Here is a 15676-nt window from a genome sequence, read left to right as displayed (position 1 = left end):
TGCGGCATCAACGTTCCGGCCGATTCAGCCTAGAAACCTGTGGTTGAAGACACCGCATGGAGACAGCACGCAGAAGCAATTGCGAGGTCGTTGCCGAGAAGACCGCCGCGAGGCGGTTGCGGTCAAACAGAGCACGGAAGTTCCATAATATGGTTAGCAGCGGAAGTTCCGCGCAACATCAGTCACCGGGTCAGCTTCCGAGGCCCTGTTGCCTAGGAACGTGGAGATATGGGGTAGCGGACTCTGATCGTCCGCTCCTCATCGGCACTTTCTGCCTCAGGAGGAGATCCTGAAGATGAGGAGCAACGTGTTACGGCGGCGGCGGGCGATGTCCCGAGTGTTCATTCGAAGGAGGTACCGAAGCTTCGATCCATCCAGCCTAGGGAGCCGGTATTCGACAACTTAAGAGAAAACGGGCAATTAGCAGCAGCGATTGCGTCTGGTTTGCCCAAGCGCCGTCGGGGACGGAGTTGGCGGGTAAAGGGAGTACCAGGCCGCAGGGGTGTCTCCAACGCAGCAGGTACGGCGCAGCATCCGGGGCCGTCTCCTGTGGGGTGGGCGACGCCGCGGCAGAGCCAGCGGACGCTTCGCTGAGCGGGCGGAGGCTGCAGCAAAGGGAGGTGGGCGGCTCATCGCGGGTGGCGGCTGGGAGCCCGTGCAGTTTGATCGGCAGCAAGAACGAGGAGAGTGCTGGAAAGGGCAAGGACTGAGGTCAAGGTTCGGCGTGGAAAACGTTCGCCAGCACGGCCCGGTGCCTGTCCAGTGCAAAGGGCCGGATGGCGTGTCAGGATGCGCACGTAGTCGGGCAGTCGTCGCCAAAGCTGCCGCATCCGACGGCTTGCGAAGAAGCGAATCAGCCACGGAGAGAAGAAATCATGGATCGGAGGCGGCCCGGAGGCGGCCCGGAGGCGGGAGAAGAAAACGTCTTCCTGGTCCGGACGAGCGCCCGAGAAAACAGATTCGGAGTGGAATCGGAAGGCAGAGGAGTCGGGAGCTGCGGGCCGAAGACCTGGCGAGTGTGCTGCGTTTTTTGGAGGAAGACTTCGCCATGAAGGAGAGGCTGTCTAACGATCAGACGTGGTGTACGCCAATACCGCACGACAGGAAGGTGTCGACGGTGCGGGATTTTTATCAGGCGTTCCACGATGCGAGCACGTTGCCGATACGGACCTGCATGATGTGCTACCGCAAGCGTACGAGAAAAGAGCTGAGGAGATCAGATGGGATCAATGGCTGTCAAGCTGCGTGCCAGAGGGCGGCCGCTCACCATTTTCATGCCGGAGCTGCTTTCCGAAGGCGAGCCCGTGTCGGTGTGTGGAGTGTGCCCGATGCCTGGCGCGCGGGAGTCTGTCGCCGGCGGTCCATCTTCACACTCGCCTTGGCTGTGAGCACATGTTCCCTGACGAGCTCAAGGGACTCACGCTGGTCGAAGAGAAGCTCGTCTCGCTCAACTCCTGCTATGGGTTTGTCACGAGATATAGCATTCCGGGCGGGCAGAGGCAGGCCGTGAGGTATCCGAGGCACGTCAAGGGCCACATCACAGTGTTTCCCAACAACGTGCAGGAGCTGGCGACCAGGTGCTCCCGCACCCCTTTGCAAGCACTGGACGAGATCCACGTTTCGTGGCAGGGCGTGGAGAAGCCGGCACCGAGCGACCTGTCGAGTCTCTTGTCGGTGAGGCGGCGGGTCGTCGAGAGGGCTCTTGTTTGGCTGAAGAGGAGCAACCCCCACTACGCCGAGATCGAGATCGACGTGGCGGAGATGGAGAGTTGGGAGACCCGATAGACGGGGTGCCGGCCTTGGTGTATGATCGCATGGAGCGGAACGAGCCGTCCGCATGGGAGAAAACGCGGACGGCGCACGTTGTGCCGCCCACGGAGCGCGCCATGGACGACGAGGGTCGGTGGAGATCGAGGAACTCTTCGCTCTGCTCAACCAAAGGCAGGAAACGGGAGGCGAGGCTGAAGGGCACGGGCCCAACGAAGAAGGCGCGGGTCGTGATGGAGTTGGTGCTAGCCCCGATCAGAACGTTCGACCAATCAACGAGGTGACGTCTTCCGGCATGTTTGGGCTGGACGGACCGCCAGACGTGGCGGATGTCGAGAAGCTGCGGTTTGCCTGTGACGCTGTTGGCGCAGGTGCCGACGACGGCCGCGCGGGCCCGAGCGTGGGTCGGATCCTCGGTGGGGTCGAGGGCGTGGCGACGATGGCAGTGAGCCATACATTCGAGTCTCGCGGGGATGAGTTTGCCGACTCCTTTGAGACGTCCTTCTTCGCCAGAACGTTCCCGACCCTGTTCCCATTTGGCGTTGGGGACCAAGGCTGGCCGAAGAGGCCATAGCCGAGGCGGGAAGGCCCTTACCAACTTGCGAGGCACCGGTAGAGCTGCTGAGGCAGGGGCGGCAGCGGGAGACATCGTATCCTCCCGAAGCTTGAACCTCCGGATTTGGGCCGACATCGTGCTCCGGCGCCATGGTGGCCGGTTTGCGTTGCACCACATATTTGCATTTCTCGTCTTCAACATGGGGGTGCGGTCGAGGAACCGCCGCGTCAGCATGCTGAGTGTGGCGAGGAAGGACTTCGGCAAGGTCGAGCGCGTTGCCCGCTCGATGACCGCGCAAAGGTTAGCGGCGGCGAGGGTCGAGTTGGAGAGCTCGGGCAAGACGACCGATGAGGGCGTGAAGGAGCTTCTCAGGAGCCTCTCGCTGTACGGCCACCGGCAACCCATGTCGAGAGAGGTTCGGCTCAATATGCGGCGGAAAATCCAGTCGCTCATCGTTGGCTACGGCGTTCCGGCCATCTGGTTCACCATCAACCCAAACGACATTACGAACCCGGTGAAGCTGCGACTGGCGGCATATCGGACACGCGATCCCGGCGCGGCCGAGGAGTTCCTAGAAGGCCTTGGGAGTGCGTACAAGCGGACAAGGCTGGCCATGTCCGATCCGATGAGCGCCGCCGTATTCTTCCACCGGGAGATGAAGCTGTTCTTCGATCATTACGTGAAGGTCGGAGAAGAGTCGGTATTCGGGCGCATCGGCAAGTACTATGGCGCTGTGGAGACCAACGAACGAGGGCGCTTCATGTTCACGGCTTGCTCTGGTTGCACGGAAACGCGCATCTCAGCTCGATGCTTGCCGACATCCACGGGGAGGATCAGGCGGCGTATCGCGAGCGAATCATACGATACGTCGATAGTGTCTTCTCCGAGGTAAGAATAGCTAAGACGTGTCACTGAGAACCTGAATTGCTCGTCCGATGGACAAACGGGGCCAGGCTGACGTGCAAGATAGGATCTGGATCAGGAAGGGTTCTGCGCCGTGCAAGCGGAGCGATCTGTGACGTCCGATATTTCCTCCCTGCTGGACAACACCGAGCAGTTTTCGGCCGCATTTGACGAGGAGGCCAACTTCTGTGCCGGCGCTACACAGGTTCACACGCATAGCCCGACCTGTGTCAAGTATTCCTTGGGCAAAGGAGCGCGGAAAGGAATCTATGCCGGTTTAAGTCTCCATGGAGGTTGGTCGACAAGACCGCCATCACGGCAGACGGGGTGTTGCAGATCCGGAGGACTCACAGCATGGTCAATCGATGGAACAAGGCTATCGCTGTTGGGCTCCGGCACAACCACGACATTTCCTTCATTGCGACGCAGCGCAAGACCATGGCCCTTATGTATTATGTCACGAACTACGCGACGAAGGTGGAGGACCCGGTGTGGAAGCGTGTGGCGGCCGCGGCCGATCTCTGGCCGCCTCAACGGGTGACGGCACGGCCAACGGAGGACAGGACGACGGTGGAGGTGCTGTTGGCGATGACGCCGCCAATGGGAACAGGACGCGACAGTTCTTGATGAGGGTGGCGAATCGTGTGTTCACGGAGCGTCCGCTATCTCAGGTCGAGGTCGTCGCTCATCTTCTTGGATATCCGGCCGAGTTCACCAACAGCAGCGCCTGGGCGTACCTGAACACATCTCTGCTGTACTGGGAAGTCTTTCGACGGTGGCCGTATCTCCGACGAGCAAGTGGCGCGGCGGCCATAGATGATACTCTGGATGAGTCGGTCGTTGTCGAAGAAGCAGGCCTGAGGATCTCCCACGTTGAGGCGTACCAGCACCGGGAGAGCTCCTGCGAGGGCTATGCTTATACGACTACATATCGCTCGTTAGACTAAAACGCACCAGTAAGGACGAGAGCTGTGCGGCCTGGGGGGAGGTGCCCTTCGAGGATGGATGGGCGCCAGGGAGACGCTGGGTCCAGGTGCTCAGGCGGCCGGGCAAGCATGCTACCGTCTGCCTCGATGGCTACCTGAGCAAGGACTTCGGCCACAACGACGACGAGGAGTCGTGCCACCGGAGGTGTGTATAGCAACCGCCCTGCCGGCAGGCATCATCAGAGTGGCTAACCTCCCCTCCCCTTACAGGGCAGCCGTGCAGCATCTTGCGCTATTTGTGCCGTGGGAGTCCTTTCTGTGCGAAGAAACAGGTGAGATCAATAGCATCTGGGAGCGGGCGCGAGAGGCGCTGGCCCCGAGAATATCATGTCTCGTCGACAACGTGCAGCTGCTTCGACGATCAGCCGAAGACGCAAAGCGCGACGCCAAGCAATGGGCGGCCTCATCCGGCGATGGCGATTCCACGGTCGCCCACGTCGAGGAGGGCGAGACAGGCGAGGCGGGCGCAGAATTTGCAGCGACGTATCGGTCCAACAACATCGGAGACGCAACGCGCCTGATCGACGTCGTCCGAGGCGCAGTGGGCACGAATCAGGTGACGGCCAAGTCGCCGGAGCTCATGGCAATGATGCGGCAGCTCTGTCGATTCCAGCAATCGGCGCTCTGCTCAACGGCCGAGCTCGAGGCCATCGCGATTCCCGAACAAGGGTTGAGGTGCATAAGCATGCCAGGGCGGGTATTTTCCGGGGCCGCACTACCGCCGCAGGATCAGGTCAAGGCTATCAAGTCGCAGCAGATAAGTGCGTCGAGGAAAGGAGAGAATGATCCAAGGCGTACAAACCACAGTCGCAGTCCGGGAAAGCGATCGCCGAGCTGCGTTGCGGAGGGTGATGACCGGCTTCGGGAGGACGACGTCGAAATGACGACAGCCGACTCCGACGAGACGGCTAGCGACGCAGAAGCGGGAATGCGCGTCCAGCTTGGCCCATCGACCTCCTTCTTCGCGGCGGGCAAGGAGTTGTCGACACGGCTAACGCTGAACAAGAGGCAGTCGATCGCTTTCCTAATAATATGCCGCCAGCTCGATTTGATGCGACAAACGAATAGGGGCGATGCCGGCCAGCTCTGCCAGTTCGTCGGCGGCGAGGGGGGCACCGGCAAGTCGCGGATCATTGGGGCACTCGTCGAGCTGTTCAGTGGGAAGAGCCTTTCGAATCGTCTGCTGATCACGGCGACGTCAGGGACTGCCGCGGCGCAGATCAACGGCATCACGATCCACCCGCCTGCGGGTTCACTAAAGACCAAGGGCGGGCGGCGCGAACACAGCCAAGGACCTTGACGGGGTGCGGCTGACAAAACGGGCGGAGCGGTTCATCCACGGCCAGTCTCGGATGGACTGGCAGGAGAAGGACGTGCTTGTCATCGACGAGGTGAGCATGCTCGGAGCGCGGACGCTGCACGCCATAAACGAGCGACTCTGTCGGCTTCGCGGATCGCAGAAAGATTTCGGGGATCCCCATCGTCCTCTTCTGCGGAGACTTTCAGCAGTTCCGGCCGGTCAAGAGAGGTCGATCGTCCTGCCGAGCGCGGCCATCTCGTGGGACGTAGACAACTCGTTCAAGGCCGAGCAGCGGCACCAGCACGACAAAGCGCACGCGCTGTGGAAGAGATTCACGACGGTCGTCATGTTGAACGAGCAAATGCGCGCCGCCGGTGATCCGGAATTGCAGGGGCTGCTGAAGCGGATCCGGCAGGGTGTGCAGGACCGCACGGATCTGGACCTCCTCAACTCAAGGTGCTACCGCGAGGGCAGGCGGATCCTTGGGAGACTGGCATCACCGTGGTGACGCCGCTGAACAGGAATCGGTGGAACCTAAACATGGAGGCAAGCTTGGCGTTCCGGGTCCAGCAGCGGTCGACGATGCGCATCTTCATCTCCGAGCACAAGTGGAAGGAGGGCCTGCCGACCGAGGAAGAAGCGATCATGGTACTCAATCAAGGCGACGATAGCGCGATCCCCGTGCCGGCCGTCTTCATGTTCGTGGCCGGGATGCCGGTCGTCGTGAACCACAACACCCATCAGGGGCTGAAGCTGGTGAACGGCGCCGGCTACTCGGCGGTGGAGGTCATTGTCGACAAGGCGTCCCCAGGGCATCGAATCTCGTCCGACATGACGATCCACTTCGGGCCGCCGGCGGGATATTACTGGAATCGGCGACGACAAAGGACCTCCACTTCGTCGGGATGCCGCCGGGCACGATCTTGTTAACGCCGATGAGCGTCAGGATACACTGCCAACGAAAGCGGCCGTGGCAGCAGAACGACGTCAGCCGGAAGGGATTGCCGTGCGCAGCAGCCTTCGCCTGCACGGACTACAAGGTGCAGGGCAGAACGCTAGAGCGCGTGGCCCTGGAGCTGCGGGGGACACGGACGACGAAAGTCGATGGAAGGGCCGTGCCCTCGCAATGCGACCCGTACAGCTTATATGTGCAGCTATCGCGCTGTCGAACGCTAGACGGCATCACGCTCGTGTCCAAGGTGCGGAGAGAGACTTGGTGGGCAACCGAGTCCCCGAAGAGATGACCGCCGCGCAGGCCAGGCTGGAGGTGCTAAGCGAGAGGACTGTCGAGGAAGCTTTGCGTCGGTCGGATGGCGACGCTGAAGAGTCAAGGAGAGTTGTCAGGGTGAGGTGACGAGGGGGAGAAGACGGAGGAGCGCGCCGGCGGGCAAGAAGACAAGGGCACTGGGCAGCAGCGATCAACGAGGGGCGACTTTTAGACTTGAAGGAAGAACCCGCTAGAAAGGCATGAACGAAAAGGGCAAAGACAAAAGACGCAAGTTTTAGACACAATAAGAAAACCGGCGGACGAAAGGAAAAAGGTTGGCATTGGCATTGGCATTGGCAAGGGGGTGAACAGGAGTATAAACGGGGGGGAAACAGGGCAAGGCATGAGAGGGGCAAGAGAAGGCGGCAGCGACCAATGATGAGGGAGGGACGGAAGGGTCGGCGACCAATCACACGGGATCTTTTATTCCGAAAGAGGAAACGGGAGAGGCAACCCAACAGGGTTGCGCAAAGAGCCTTGAGGAACGAAAAAAACGTCTAGACAAGGGGCAGACAGATGTACAGAGGCAGAAAGGTAACGACGACCAAGGGGCAGCCAGGCTGGACGAAAAACACTTCCCATTTAAGGAGTTATAGCAGCGTACGCTATTCCATTTCCGTAGCTTTCTTAGATAGGTGGCGGTTTCGAAGCGGACGGGCCGGCGAGCCCAAGCCATGGGCGACAATGGAATCGAGGAAGAGTCCGTAAGTCAGGACCCGGCTTAGGGTTGTCCGGCTCATGAGCGGCGGAGGCAGCCGAAACAGAGAACGAGTGGGTAGCAGAGGAGGCGGGCTTAGGGGAAGACGAGATCACCGGGGCCTTATGCAGCAGACACGGTCGCTTCGTCGGCGTATCGGCAGGCTCAGGGCAATATCGTTTCCCGGGCGGCGTAAGGTGGCCGGTCGAGGGCGAAGCCGAAGCCAAGGGTGGAGGACTGAGCGGGAGGGTGCCAGGGGTGATCAAAGACAAAGAGGCAGCGCGCACGTCCCGGAAGGCCGCGGAAGCGGAGGAAGCTTGTTGCCTCTGTGGCGTAGAGAGAAGCGGTGCCATCGTGGTGACGGCGGCGGCGGCCTTGTCGAGAAAAGTCCAGGAATCCGGGACGACGATAAAGACGTTGTCCCGGTCCGAGCCAGGGGTAGAGCATGACATCATGACGGAGCAGGCCAGCGACCTTGCCTGTGCAGGTAAAGGGGACGTTAGGCTGAAATTGAGAGTCCTGCCTCTCGGCCATCTTCCTACACAAGATGGCCCAGGGTTAGCGCGAACAGGAAGATAACGAAGACCTGGAACGGGTGGAAGCCCTTGAAGGGGACCTTATTAGGCATCCCAGGAGCGACATAGGTAGAAAGGCGGACAAATCCGCAACAGTTAAGTTGGGCGGCGCCTGGACCGGGCAGTAGGTCCCGCCGCAGCGAGGAGTGGCCGGTGCCGACGATAAGGCCGGTAAAGGAAACAATAGGCGGGATGCAGGGGAAGTCGCCCATGGAGGCAAAGAGCCTAGGGAGAACACTTCAAGCCCATCTTAGCCATATACCGTTTCGTCGGCACTCGCGAAGGGTCAGGGCACGGCTTACGGCTGGTAGCTGTCAGAACCTTGATGAGGTTCTCGTCGGATAGGTCACGGACACAGCAAGAATGGTACGATCGGATGAAGTGAGGTATGATGTGTGTCTGTCTGTGTCCCCCATTTGGGGGTGCTCTGCCCAAGCCCTATATCAAAGGGCGATGGCCTCAATCCCTATGACATGCCATCACGTCATATCTCTGTAACTGTCTCATAGATGTCCTCGTGGCCTCATCGGCTGCGCTACCTGGTGCGCTATCGTCTGCGCTACCGTTGGCGCTGCCACTAGTAGCCTGACGCTATCGTAGCTGCATCTACCCGGATTCTACCGGATCTAACACACCCTCCCAGCTGAGCTCGCATCGCGAGGGAAGCTGCCAATGATCCGCTCAAATCGTCCAAAGCCATTGTGTATGTGAATTGTTCTTTCGGGCCGGAACATCATCTCTCCCGGGGCGAGTATCGTGCCTGTAGATGCGCTCGCGGCTCATTGCGCCTTCTTCGTGATTTCGTCGCTGGTCATTCCTTATCTTCCTTGTGCCACACCTCATATATCTGTTCTTGGAGTTCTTCGTCATCTGTTTCGGGAGCGACCGGCCGGCGAGGAGGCTGGTGACGTCTTCGAGGCCCATTTGCTTGACGAATGCTTCAAAGTGAGGTCCTTGGAGCGCCTTTGTCAAACCATCGGCCATCAGCTCGGCGCTGGGTGTATACGTGACTTCGATCGTGCCGTTGGCTACTTCTTGACGAAGCCAATGGTTGTGGATGTTGACGTGACGAAGCTTTGTCTTCAGCGCTGCGATCTCTGCGTTGACGAGCCGGATTGTTTGGTTATTGTCGCATTGAATCCGAATGTGTGAGGCATCCAGCTTGACACCCAGCTCGTCGATCAGCCTGCTCATGTATATTGACTCCTTGGCGGTTTGTGACAATGCCAAAAGCTCTGCCTCAGTTGTCGAGGTTGTGACGGTATCTTGCTTGTTTGCCCGCCACCCGATGAGACCTCCAAACAGCTTCATGGCGTAGGCCTGCGAGCTTTCCGGTCGGTCGAGTTGTCAGCAAATGATGAGTCGCTTGCCACTTCAAAATCATCGCCACCTCCCAGCCTGAGGGCCAAATTCTTTCTCTCGACCAAGTAGCAAATTGCTCGGTCAGCAGCGTCTTGGTGTTGAGGGCTGGGGTTGGACATGAAGTTTGCCAGTTTTGAGGCGACAAAGGCTACATCTGGCCTTGTGATGACTGCTGCATACAAGAGAGATCCGCTTTCACCTGGTAGGAGTTTACTTCTCCGTTCGTGGCGATGCCTTCAAATGGGAGTAGCTCTTCAGTCCCCATTGGAGTGTTAAAAATTCTGCGTTTGTTTGCTAGGCGGCCGATCTTCTCAATGTATGAAGCTTGTGACAGCCAAATCAGGCGTCGATCACGGTTGCGAATGATTTCGATTCCTAAGAACCATTGGAGGTCGTTTCCTCCGGTCAGTTCATATTTTGAACGCAGTTGGTCGGTTAGAGCTTTTGCCCTCAGTCCGTCTTCCTTCCGAAACGCAAACACAATGTCATCAACGTAAAAGAAGACGAAGATGCCGTCGAGGGTTAGGCAACAGGGCTCATGAGGAACCGTCTTGAAGCCAATTTTCTTGAGCGTATTGGTCAGCTCGCGATGCCACAGCAGAGGCGACTTTCGCAGCCCGTAGAGTGCTTTCAACAATTTCAAGATTATGCCGTGTTTCCTGTGACCCGGCGGCATACGCATGTAAATCCCGTCGTCCAAGTTGGCATTCACAAATGCATTGACGGCGTCGTATTGGATCAGTTCGAGGTCGAATCTTGCCGCAATTGCCATCAGTGATCTGAAGCTTCTTCCAGCCAACGTAGCTGCATATGTGTCTTGGGTGTTTCGACGTTCTTGGTCGCCTCGGACCACAAGGCGAGCTTTGCATTTCACCAGCCTGCCTCGCTTGGTGTACTTGTAGACGTAAATCCACATGCAGTCAAGAATTTGTGTTCCATTTGAGATTGTGTTGAGGGCCACCTCCTTCCAAGAACCCATTTTCTGGTGGCTCTGGAGGTGGTCTCGTTCGGCTTGCTCGAACATGTAGCGGAAAGTGTGTGTCTTGAGATCGTGGTGACTCTTTGGGAGAGGCGGTAGGTCTTTTCGATCGATTTGTTTCTTGAAGATGAGTCTTTCTAGGTAGGCCTTGTCTCGAGGCTTCCCACTTGTCTTGTCTTTTGAAATGGGGTTTGCAACAGTCCCTGCTAGGAAAGCTGACGCCCAAGTCTGTCTTGCAGAGTTTTTTTTGACGATGTGGTTCTGGCTCACAGGAGGGTGACAGCCCGTCCTGGTGCCCATCTGTCAAGCTCTGTGATGTTTCAGGCATTGTGAGGTCATCATGACTCTCTTGCCACCAGGGTCTGTCCTGGATTTTTCTTTCCACAAAGGGGTCTTGTATCATTTGTATTGAGGCTGCAAGGAGAGCAGCCGGAGGAGTCTGCGGAGGCGTTGGCAGGAGTTCAAAGCGTGCCTCAGTGTATTTTTCATTGAATTGTTCCTCGTTTGGTGGATCGACCATTTGTTCGTCGTCGTCGTTGAAATCGAAGACGGGCTCATCTGGAGCCTGCGTTGTCATTAGCGAGGAAATTTCATCATTCTTTGGGAGGCCAATCTGGGTGAGAGTGTCTGCCAGTTTGTCAAGGTCGGCTTCCCTGACCGATTCAGCGAGGCTTTGGAGCGTTCCATCGAACACTTGATCCTCATCGAAAACGACGTCTCGTGTGAGTATCACCTCGCCTGTCGAAGGTATCCAGACCCTGTAGATGTTTGAGGAGGAATACCCGACGAGATGGCCAATCAAGCCCTTGGGTTGAGCTTTTGAGTCGTTGTTCTTTCTTTTGGGCCACCCTTGTCATGGCGAAAACCTTGCACCCGTAGGCGCGGAGGTGTTCGAGGGGTGGTTTCTTGCCTGTGAGCACTTTGTAAGGTGATCTCCATTTCTTCCCGTATCTTGGGGTGCGGTTGTTGAGATACACCGCGGCCCTGTAAATCTCTGTCCACAGCTGAGTTGGAAGCATTCCCCTCATCGCTCGAGCCTTGTCTTTGATCGTCCCGGCTGAGCGTTCGGACAATCCATTTTGACATTGGGTGTTTGGGGCCGATGGCTCGACCTTGAGGAACTTCTCGTGGACGAGGTAGTTGAGAATTTCTGGTTTCCCCGTAGTCAGCTCATTGTCGCACTCGACGATTTTTGTGATAAATTCGTATTGATGTTTCAGGTTGCTCAGAAGGTATTCAATCGAAGCCTTGACAGTCTCTGTTTTGCGGTCTTGCAGGTAGAAATCCCAGGCAAACCCGCTTGCTCTGTCTGTCACCAGCATCAGCGAGTTATATCCCTTCTTGTCAGGCTCGAAGTCGTGGAAATCGATTCCGAGTCTTTCTCCAGGTTTGCAGTCTTCGCGGGGTTCTCTTCGTATCTGTTTTCTCAACTTGCCCATTACGCAGTTATCACAGTCAACGGAGGGGATTCCTTTGATCTTCACTCCTCGTGAGCAGTTCACGAGGTGCTCCATGGCTCTGGGGCCTGGGTGCCCGAGCCGCAGGTGCCAGAGCTTTGCAGATACCTTCTGAGGGCTTCGTTGTGTTATCGAAGTGTACTTGTTTCGTCTGTTGAAGAATGCCCTTCGAGTGACGTCGCTGGGGATGTGTTCCAGCACAAACTGGTCGTGTTCCTGGCTGACCAGGCCGATGATGCTCAATCTGAAGCTCGAAGGCACGACTGTTGGCCTGGACTTTCGTCCCACCAGATGCCGTGTCTCTTCAGGGTTTTGTAGGAGACTAGGTTGCACGCAAAATTTTCGCAAAACGCGACATCAGTCAGCCGTAGACAGCGTGGGCCTTGAGGGCCTTTGATCCTGATGTCGACATCACCATAGCCTTGAATAGGCACTTGGCTCTCCCTGCCCAGAGGAAGTCGCCTTTTGTCGCTCTCCTGAAGTTGAGAAATCGTGAAATTTGGTTGAAGATGTGGATGGTCGAAGCAGAGTCAAGCAGGGCCGAGCTGCACAGCGGATATGACTCGACAGAAAGCTGCTTGGCCAGGTTGATGAGCGATGGCGAATGAAGCGGAGCACTTCCCATCGCTCTTCCAAGTCAGGCTGGAGTTAGATCTTGAGCAGGAGCTGGGGTTGAAGCTGGCTCCCGCTTCGTGCTTGGCATGAATTCCCTTTCTTGCCTCTTTCCACGGTATCTGTCCATTTGTCTTTTCACTTCTTCAAGCTTCGAGTTTCTCTCGACCGCTTCGTTTGGAGCCCACCACTTTGGGGCTATATCTGGGTTGATTGCGTAGCAATTCGAGAATGTATGGCCTGGTTGTTCGCAAAGGTTGCAGAATCTTCTGCTTGGCTCGTCATCTCGAGGCCTCTTGTATGTATCTCTGTCTCTTGTATCTCTGTTGTCCCGGCCTCGATCTCGGCCTCTTCCTCTTCCTCTTCCTCTTCCTCTATTTCCTCTCGTCTCGTCAAGTGTTGGGCCGAAGGAGCCAGGCTTAATCGTAGAAGGAATCATTTCGGAATCGATATAGTTTGTGAAATGGTTCGTCATGGTGTGTATATCAAAATCATCGTCAGTATCTTTTTCGGAGAGGTAGAATTGGGTTACCCAGCCGGAACATTGAGGTTTCACAGCCTCCAAGAAGTCTCTGATCCATATAGCTGGGTGTGTCGCTTCCGCGAGTTTCTCTCTGATGCCCTCGTGCATCACGTTCTTCCATGACTGGATCCAGCTTTCCCAGTCTTGCGGTGGTTTGGTGAGAGGTGTAACCGCCTTTCGATACCTATTTTGCAAGGCCCGAGTCATCTCTTTCTTGTTGCCTTTGGCCTGCTTCTTCAGGCTGGCGTACCAGTCTTTGAGGACTTGGCTGGAAGACAACAGGTCTGAAAATATGGATCATCAACGGTCTTTGCCACCCAGGCTCGCAGATCTTTGATGCTTTCCTCTTGTTTTTCGTGCTTTCAACCTTGAACTGGAACATACGCCAGTCGTTGGTGGTGTCCCTGAGAGTAGCGTCAGCTGCTCAGTGGTTACTCCCGTTTGATTAGCAGTTGGCTGTGGTTCTTCGAGAAGGCTTGCTCCTTCGACTCCAGAAACCCAGTTCCAGAGCTTGTAATCGATGGCAAGTGCCTGGAATTTGGTGTCCCATAGAGACCAGTCCTTGGGCTGGCGGAGGAAGGCTTCAGAAGTCGGAGTCTTTGCGAATGAAGTCATCGCCAATTTTTAAAATTTTTTTTTTTTTTGAATTGCTTAACCTTAGTTTTTCAGATGCGGGTTCTTCCACTCAATTGGTAGAATTGAGACTCTTAATTGTCAGAACCTTGATGAGGTTCTCGTCGGATAGGTCACGGACACAGCAAGAATGGTACGATCGGATGAAGTGAGGTATGATGTGTGTCTGTCTGTGTCCCCCATTTGGGGGTGCTCTGCCCAAGCCCTATATCAAAGGGCGATGGCCTCAATCCCTATGACATGCCATCACGTCATATCTCTGTAACTGTCTCATAGATGTCCTCGTGGCCTCATCGGCTGCGCTACCTGGTGCGCTATCGTCTGCGCTACCGTTGGCGCTGCCACTAGTAGCCTGACGCTATCGTAGCTGCATCTACCCGGATTCTACCGGATCTAACAGTAGCCCTGATCGCGGACGACAAGGGCGGGCATCGTATAGAGAAAGGTGCGGCCCGTGTCAGACTCGAGGCCGTCGCGTTGCTCAACCTCCCATGCGAGCGCGTAGGGGTGGACGCGGGCATGCATGAAAAACCACTCTTCGGTCCAGTCGGAGGATCAATAGGCTGGCCGTAGATGGAGAGGTTGAGGCTAAAAAGACGGATGTCGGGGAATCATCGGCATCCGATCGGAGGGCGCATATTCCGTCGCGAGCAGCCAGGCGGGAGGAGGCAGGAAGACGCGGGCCATGGCCTCGGCGTTAAGACCCCTGATGCGGTGGTCGTCCTGGTGGGAAAATCTAGCAGGACAGTCCGGCTGGACAAAAGACATCATAGACATCTCACCGCCAGCGCCCCTTTGGCTATCGAGCGGCTTTCGAAGGTGCGGTGCGGGCATATCGGTACGAAGTAGAGAGGAAGACATAGTGCATCTGCGCAGGTCGATAGGCCACTTGCACGCACTAAAAGGACGGGTTCTCAGCGTCAAGAAAGGAGTAGGGAAGAAGTCGAGCGTAGACGCACTTATAGTAGATCAATAGTGGTATGGATTCGCCGGGAAGAGCGAGGAGCCTTGCCGCTGTAAGTAAGCAGACGTCAAAGAGATGCGTCGTGGTGTTGCGGAGCTGGGTACTGATCGGGCAGCAAGGGCGACGCGGATTAAAGTGTCCGGCAGGGCTACCGGCATAGGATGGCGAAAACTAGGGCTGTCGGCAGATAGGCCTGTCGATAGGTACAAAGGAAGCCCGGCAGGTCCGAGAGAGAGAGGTCTAATGCAGAAAGGGGATATTAACAAGGAAGGATATAACCGTTAGCAAGAAGAATGCCAACGCGGCGGAACGCCATTGCCAGGAAGCGAGACAATCTCGGGTATATCCCGGGCGAAGGCTTCCTAATCTATCGTTCGTTTGCGGAGCCTTGCCGATAAGACAGCACCAGCATGGGGGAGAATCGTAGCCGCGAGGTAAGATCGGTGGCAGGAGAGTGCGAAACGGGGACAGCAGCAGCGGCCGCTGCTGCGACGAGGAGTATCGCGGCGGCGAGACCGATCGCAATGGACGAAGGGCCGAAGCGGGCGTCGGGCCACAAAAGTCAAGAAACGCGGCACCCAGGTTCCGGCCTATTGAGGCCAAGCCGGCCGCGGCGGCCGACGATGCCTCACGAAGAGAGCAGGCAGAGGCACTCAAAGAGCGTTGCCCAAGGGAAGTCGGCGAGGCGGCTGGCCGCGGAAAGGACGACTAACGTCGATAGTTCCTCCTCGAAGGGAGGGCTCGTGGAGGGCGTCCAGAGGGCACGTCTGGAAGGCGAAGCCGTGGTGCGCGGACAGGGCCAATGGGCTCCGAGGACACCCAAGCCGCCCAGGAGGACAGGATCGGCCGGCAAGCCCTGTCGGGAACTCGCCTAGAGTCGTCAGGAGCTTCTGGTTCGGCCAATCCGATCTCAAGAGATGGATGATGGCGCAGGAGATACGCAGTCATCCGGACGGTGGCCACCGCCGCCATCACGCCAGAAAGGACAGGGTCGGCCGGCAAACAGTGTCGGGATTTCGTCTACAGCCGTCAGGAGCGCCTCATTCGGCCAATCCAACCTAGAGCAATAGAAGATAGAGCGGGAGATATACAGTC

General features: G+C 57.2%; 5 protein-coding genes across 5 annotated transcripts; 2 read left to right on the top strand and 3 right to left on the bottom strand.

Annotated features, from left to right (window-relative positions):
• Positions 1-1837: 1837 nt before the first annotated feature.
• On the top strand, positions 1838-5512 carry HRG_00794 (ATP-dependent DNA helicase PIF1; the record flags this gene model as incomplete). The annotated part of the gene is made up of 7 exons (XM_044859265.1): positions 1838-2321; positions 2398-3019; positions 3127-3211; positions 3294-3460; positions 3951-4062; positions 4260-4357; positions 4423-5512. The coding sequence occupies 7 exons, from the start codon at positions 1838-1840 to the stop codon at positions 5510-5512; spliced, it is 2658 nt and encodes an 885-aa protein (XP_044725665.1).
• Positions 5513-5564: 52 nt separating this feature from the next.
• Positions 5565-6442, top strand: HRG_00793 (PIF1-like helicase domain-containing protein; the record flags this gene model as incomplete). The annotated part of the gene is made up of 4 exons (XM_044859264.1): positions 5565-5603; positions 5677-5740; positions 5782-5968; positions 6034-6442. The coding sequence occupies 4 exons, from the start codon at positions 5565-5567 to the stop codon at positions 6440-6442; spliced, it is 699 nt and encodes a 232-aa protein (XP_044725664.1).
• A 1199-nt stretch (positions 6443-7641) lies between these two features.
• On the bottom strand, positions 7642-8263 carry HRG_00792 (uncharacterized protein; the record flags this gene model as incomplete). Its single annotated transcript, XM_044859263.1, has 2 exons — positions 7642-8014; positions 8070-8263. The coding sequence occupies 2 exons, from the start codon at positions 8261-8263 to the stop codon at positions 7642-7644; spliced, it is 567 nt and encodes a 188-aa protein (XP_044725663.1).
• Positions 8264-8732: 469 nt separating this feature from the next.
• Positions 8733-10437, bottom strand: HRG_00791 (reverse transcriptase (RNA-dependent DNA polymerase) domain-containing protein; the record flags this gene model as incomplete). The annotated part of the gene is made up of 4 exons (XM_044859262.1): positions 8733-9257; positions 9330-9371; positions 9613-10040; positions 10092-10437. The coding sequence occupies 4 exons, from the start codon at positions 10435-10437 to the stop codon at positions 8733-8735; spliced, it is 1341 nt and encodes a 446-aa protein (XP_044725662.1).
• A 3768-nt stretch (positions 10438-14205) lies between these two features.
• On the bottom strand, positions 14206-14478 carry HRG_00790 (uncharacterized protein; the record flags this gene model as incomplete). Its single annotated transcript, XM_044859261.1, has 1 exon — positions 14206-14478. The coding sequence occupies one exon, from the start codon at positions 14476-14478 to the stop codon at positions 14206-14208; it is 273 nt and encodes a 90-aa protein (XP_044725661.1).
• Between the last annotated feature and the right edge of the window lie 1198 nt (positions 14479-15676).

Source organism: Hirsutella rhossiliensis (genome assembly GCF_020360975.1).
Source record: "Hirsutella rhossiliensis strain HR02 chromosome Unknown scaffold00001, whole genome shotgun sequence".
NCBI lineage: Eukaryota > Fungi > Ascomycota > Sordariomycetes > Hypocreales > Ophiocordycipitaceae > Hirsutella > Hirsutella rhossiliensis.
Note: the sequence above shows the minus strand (reverse complement) of the source record. Positions and strands in the feature narration are given on the sequence as shown.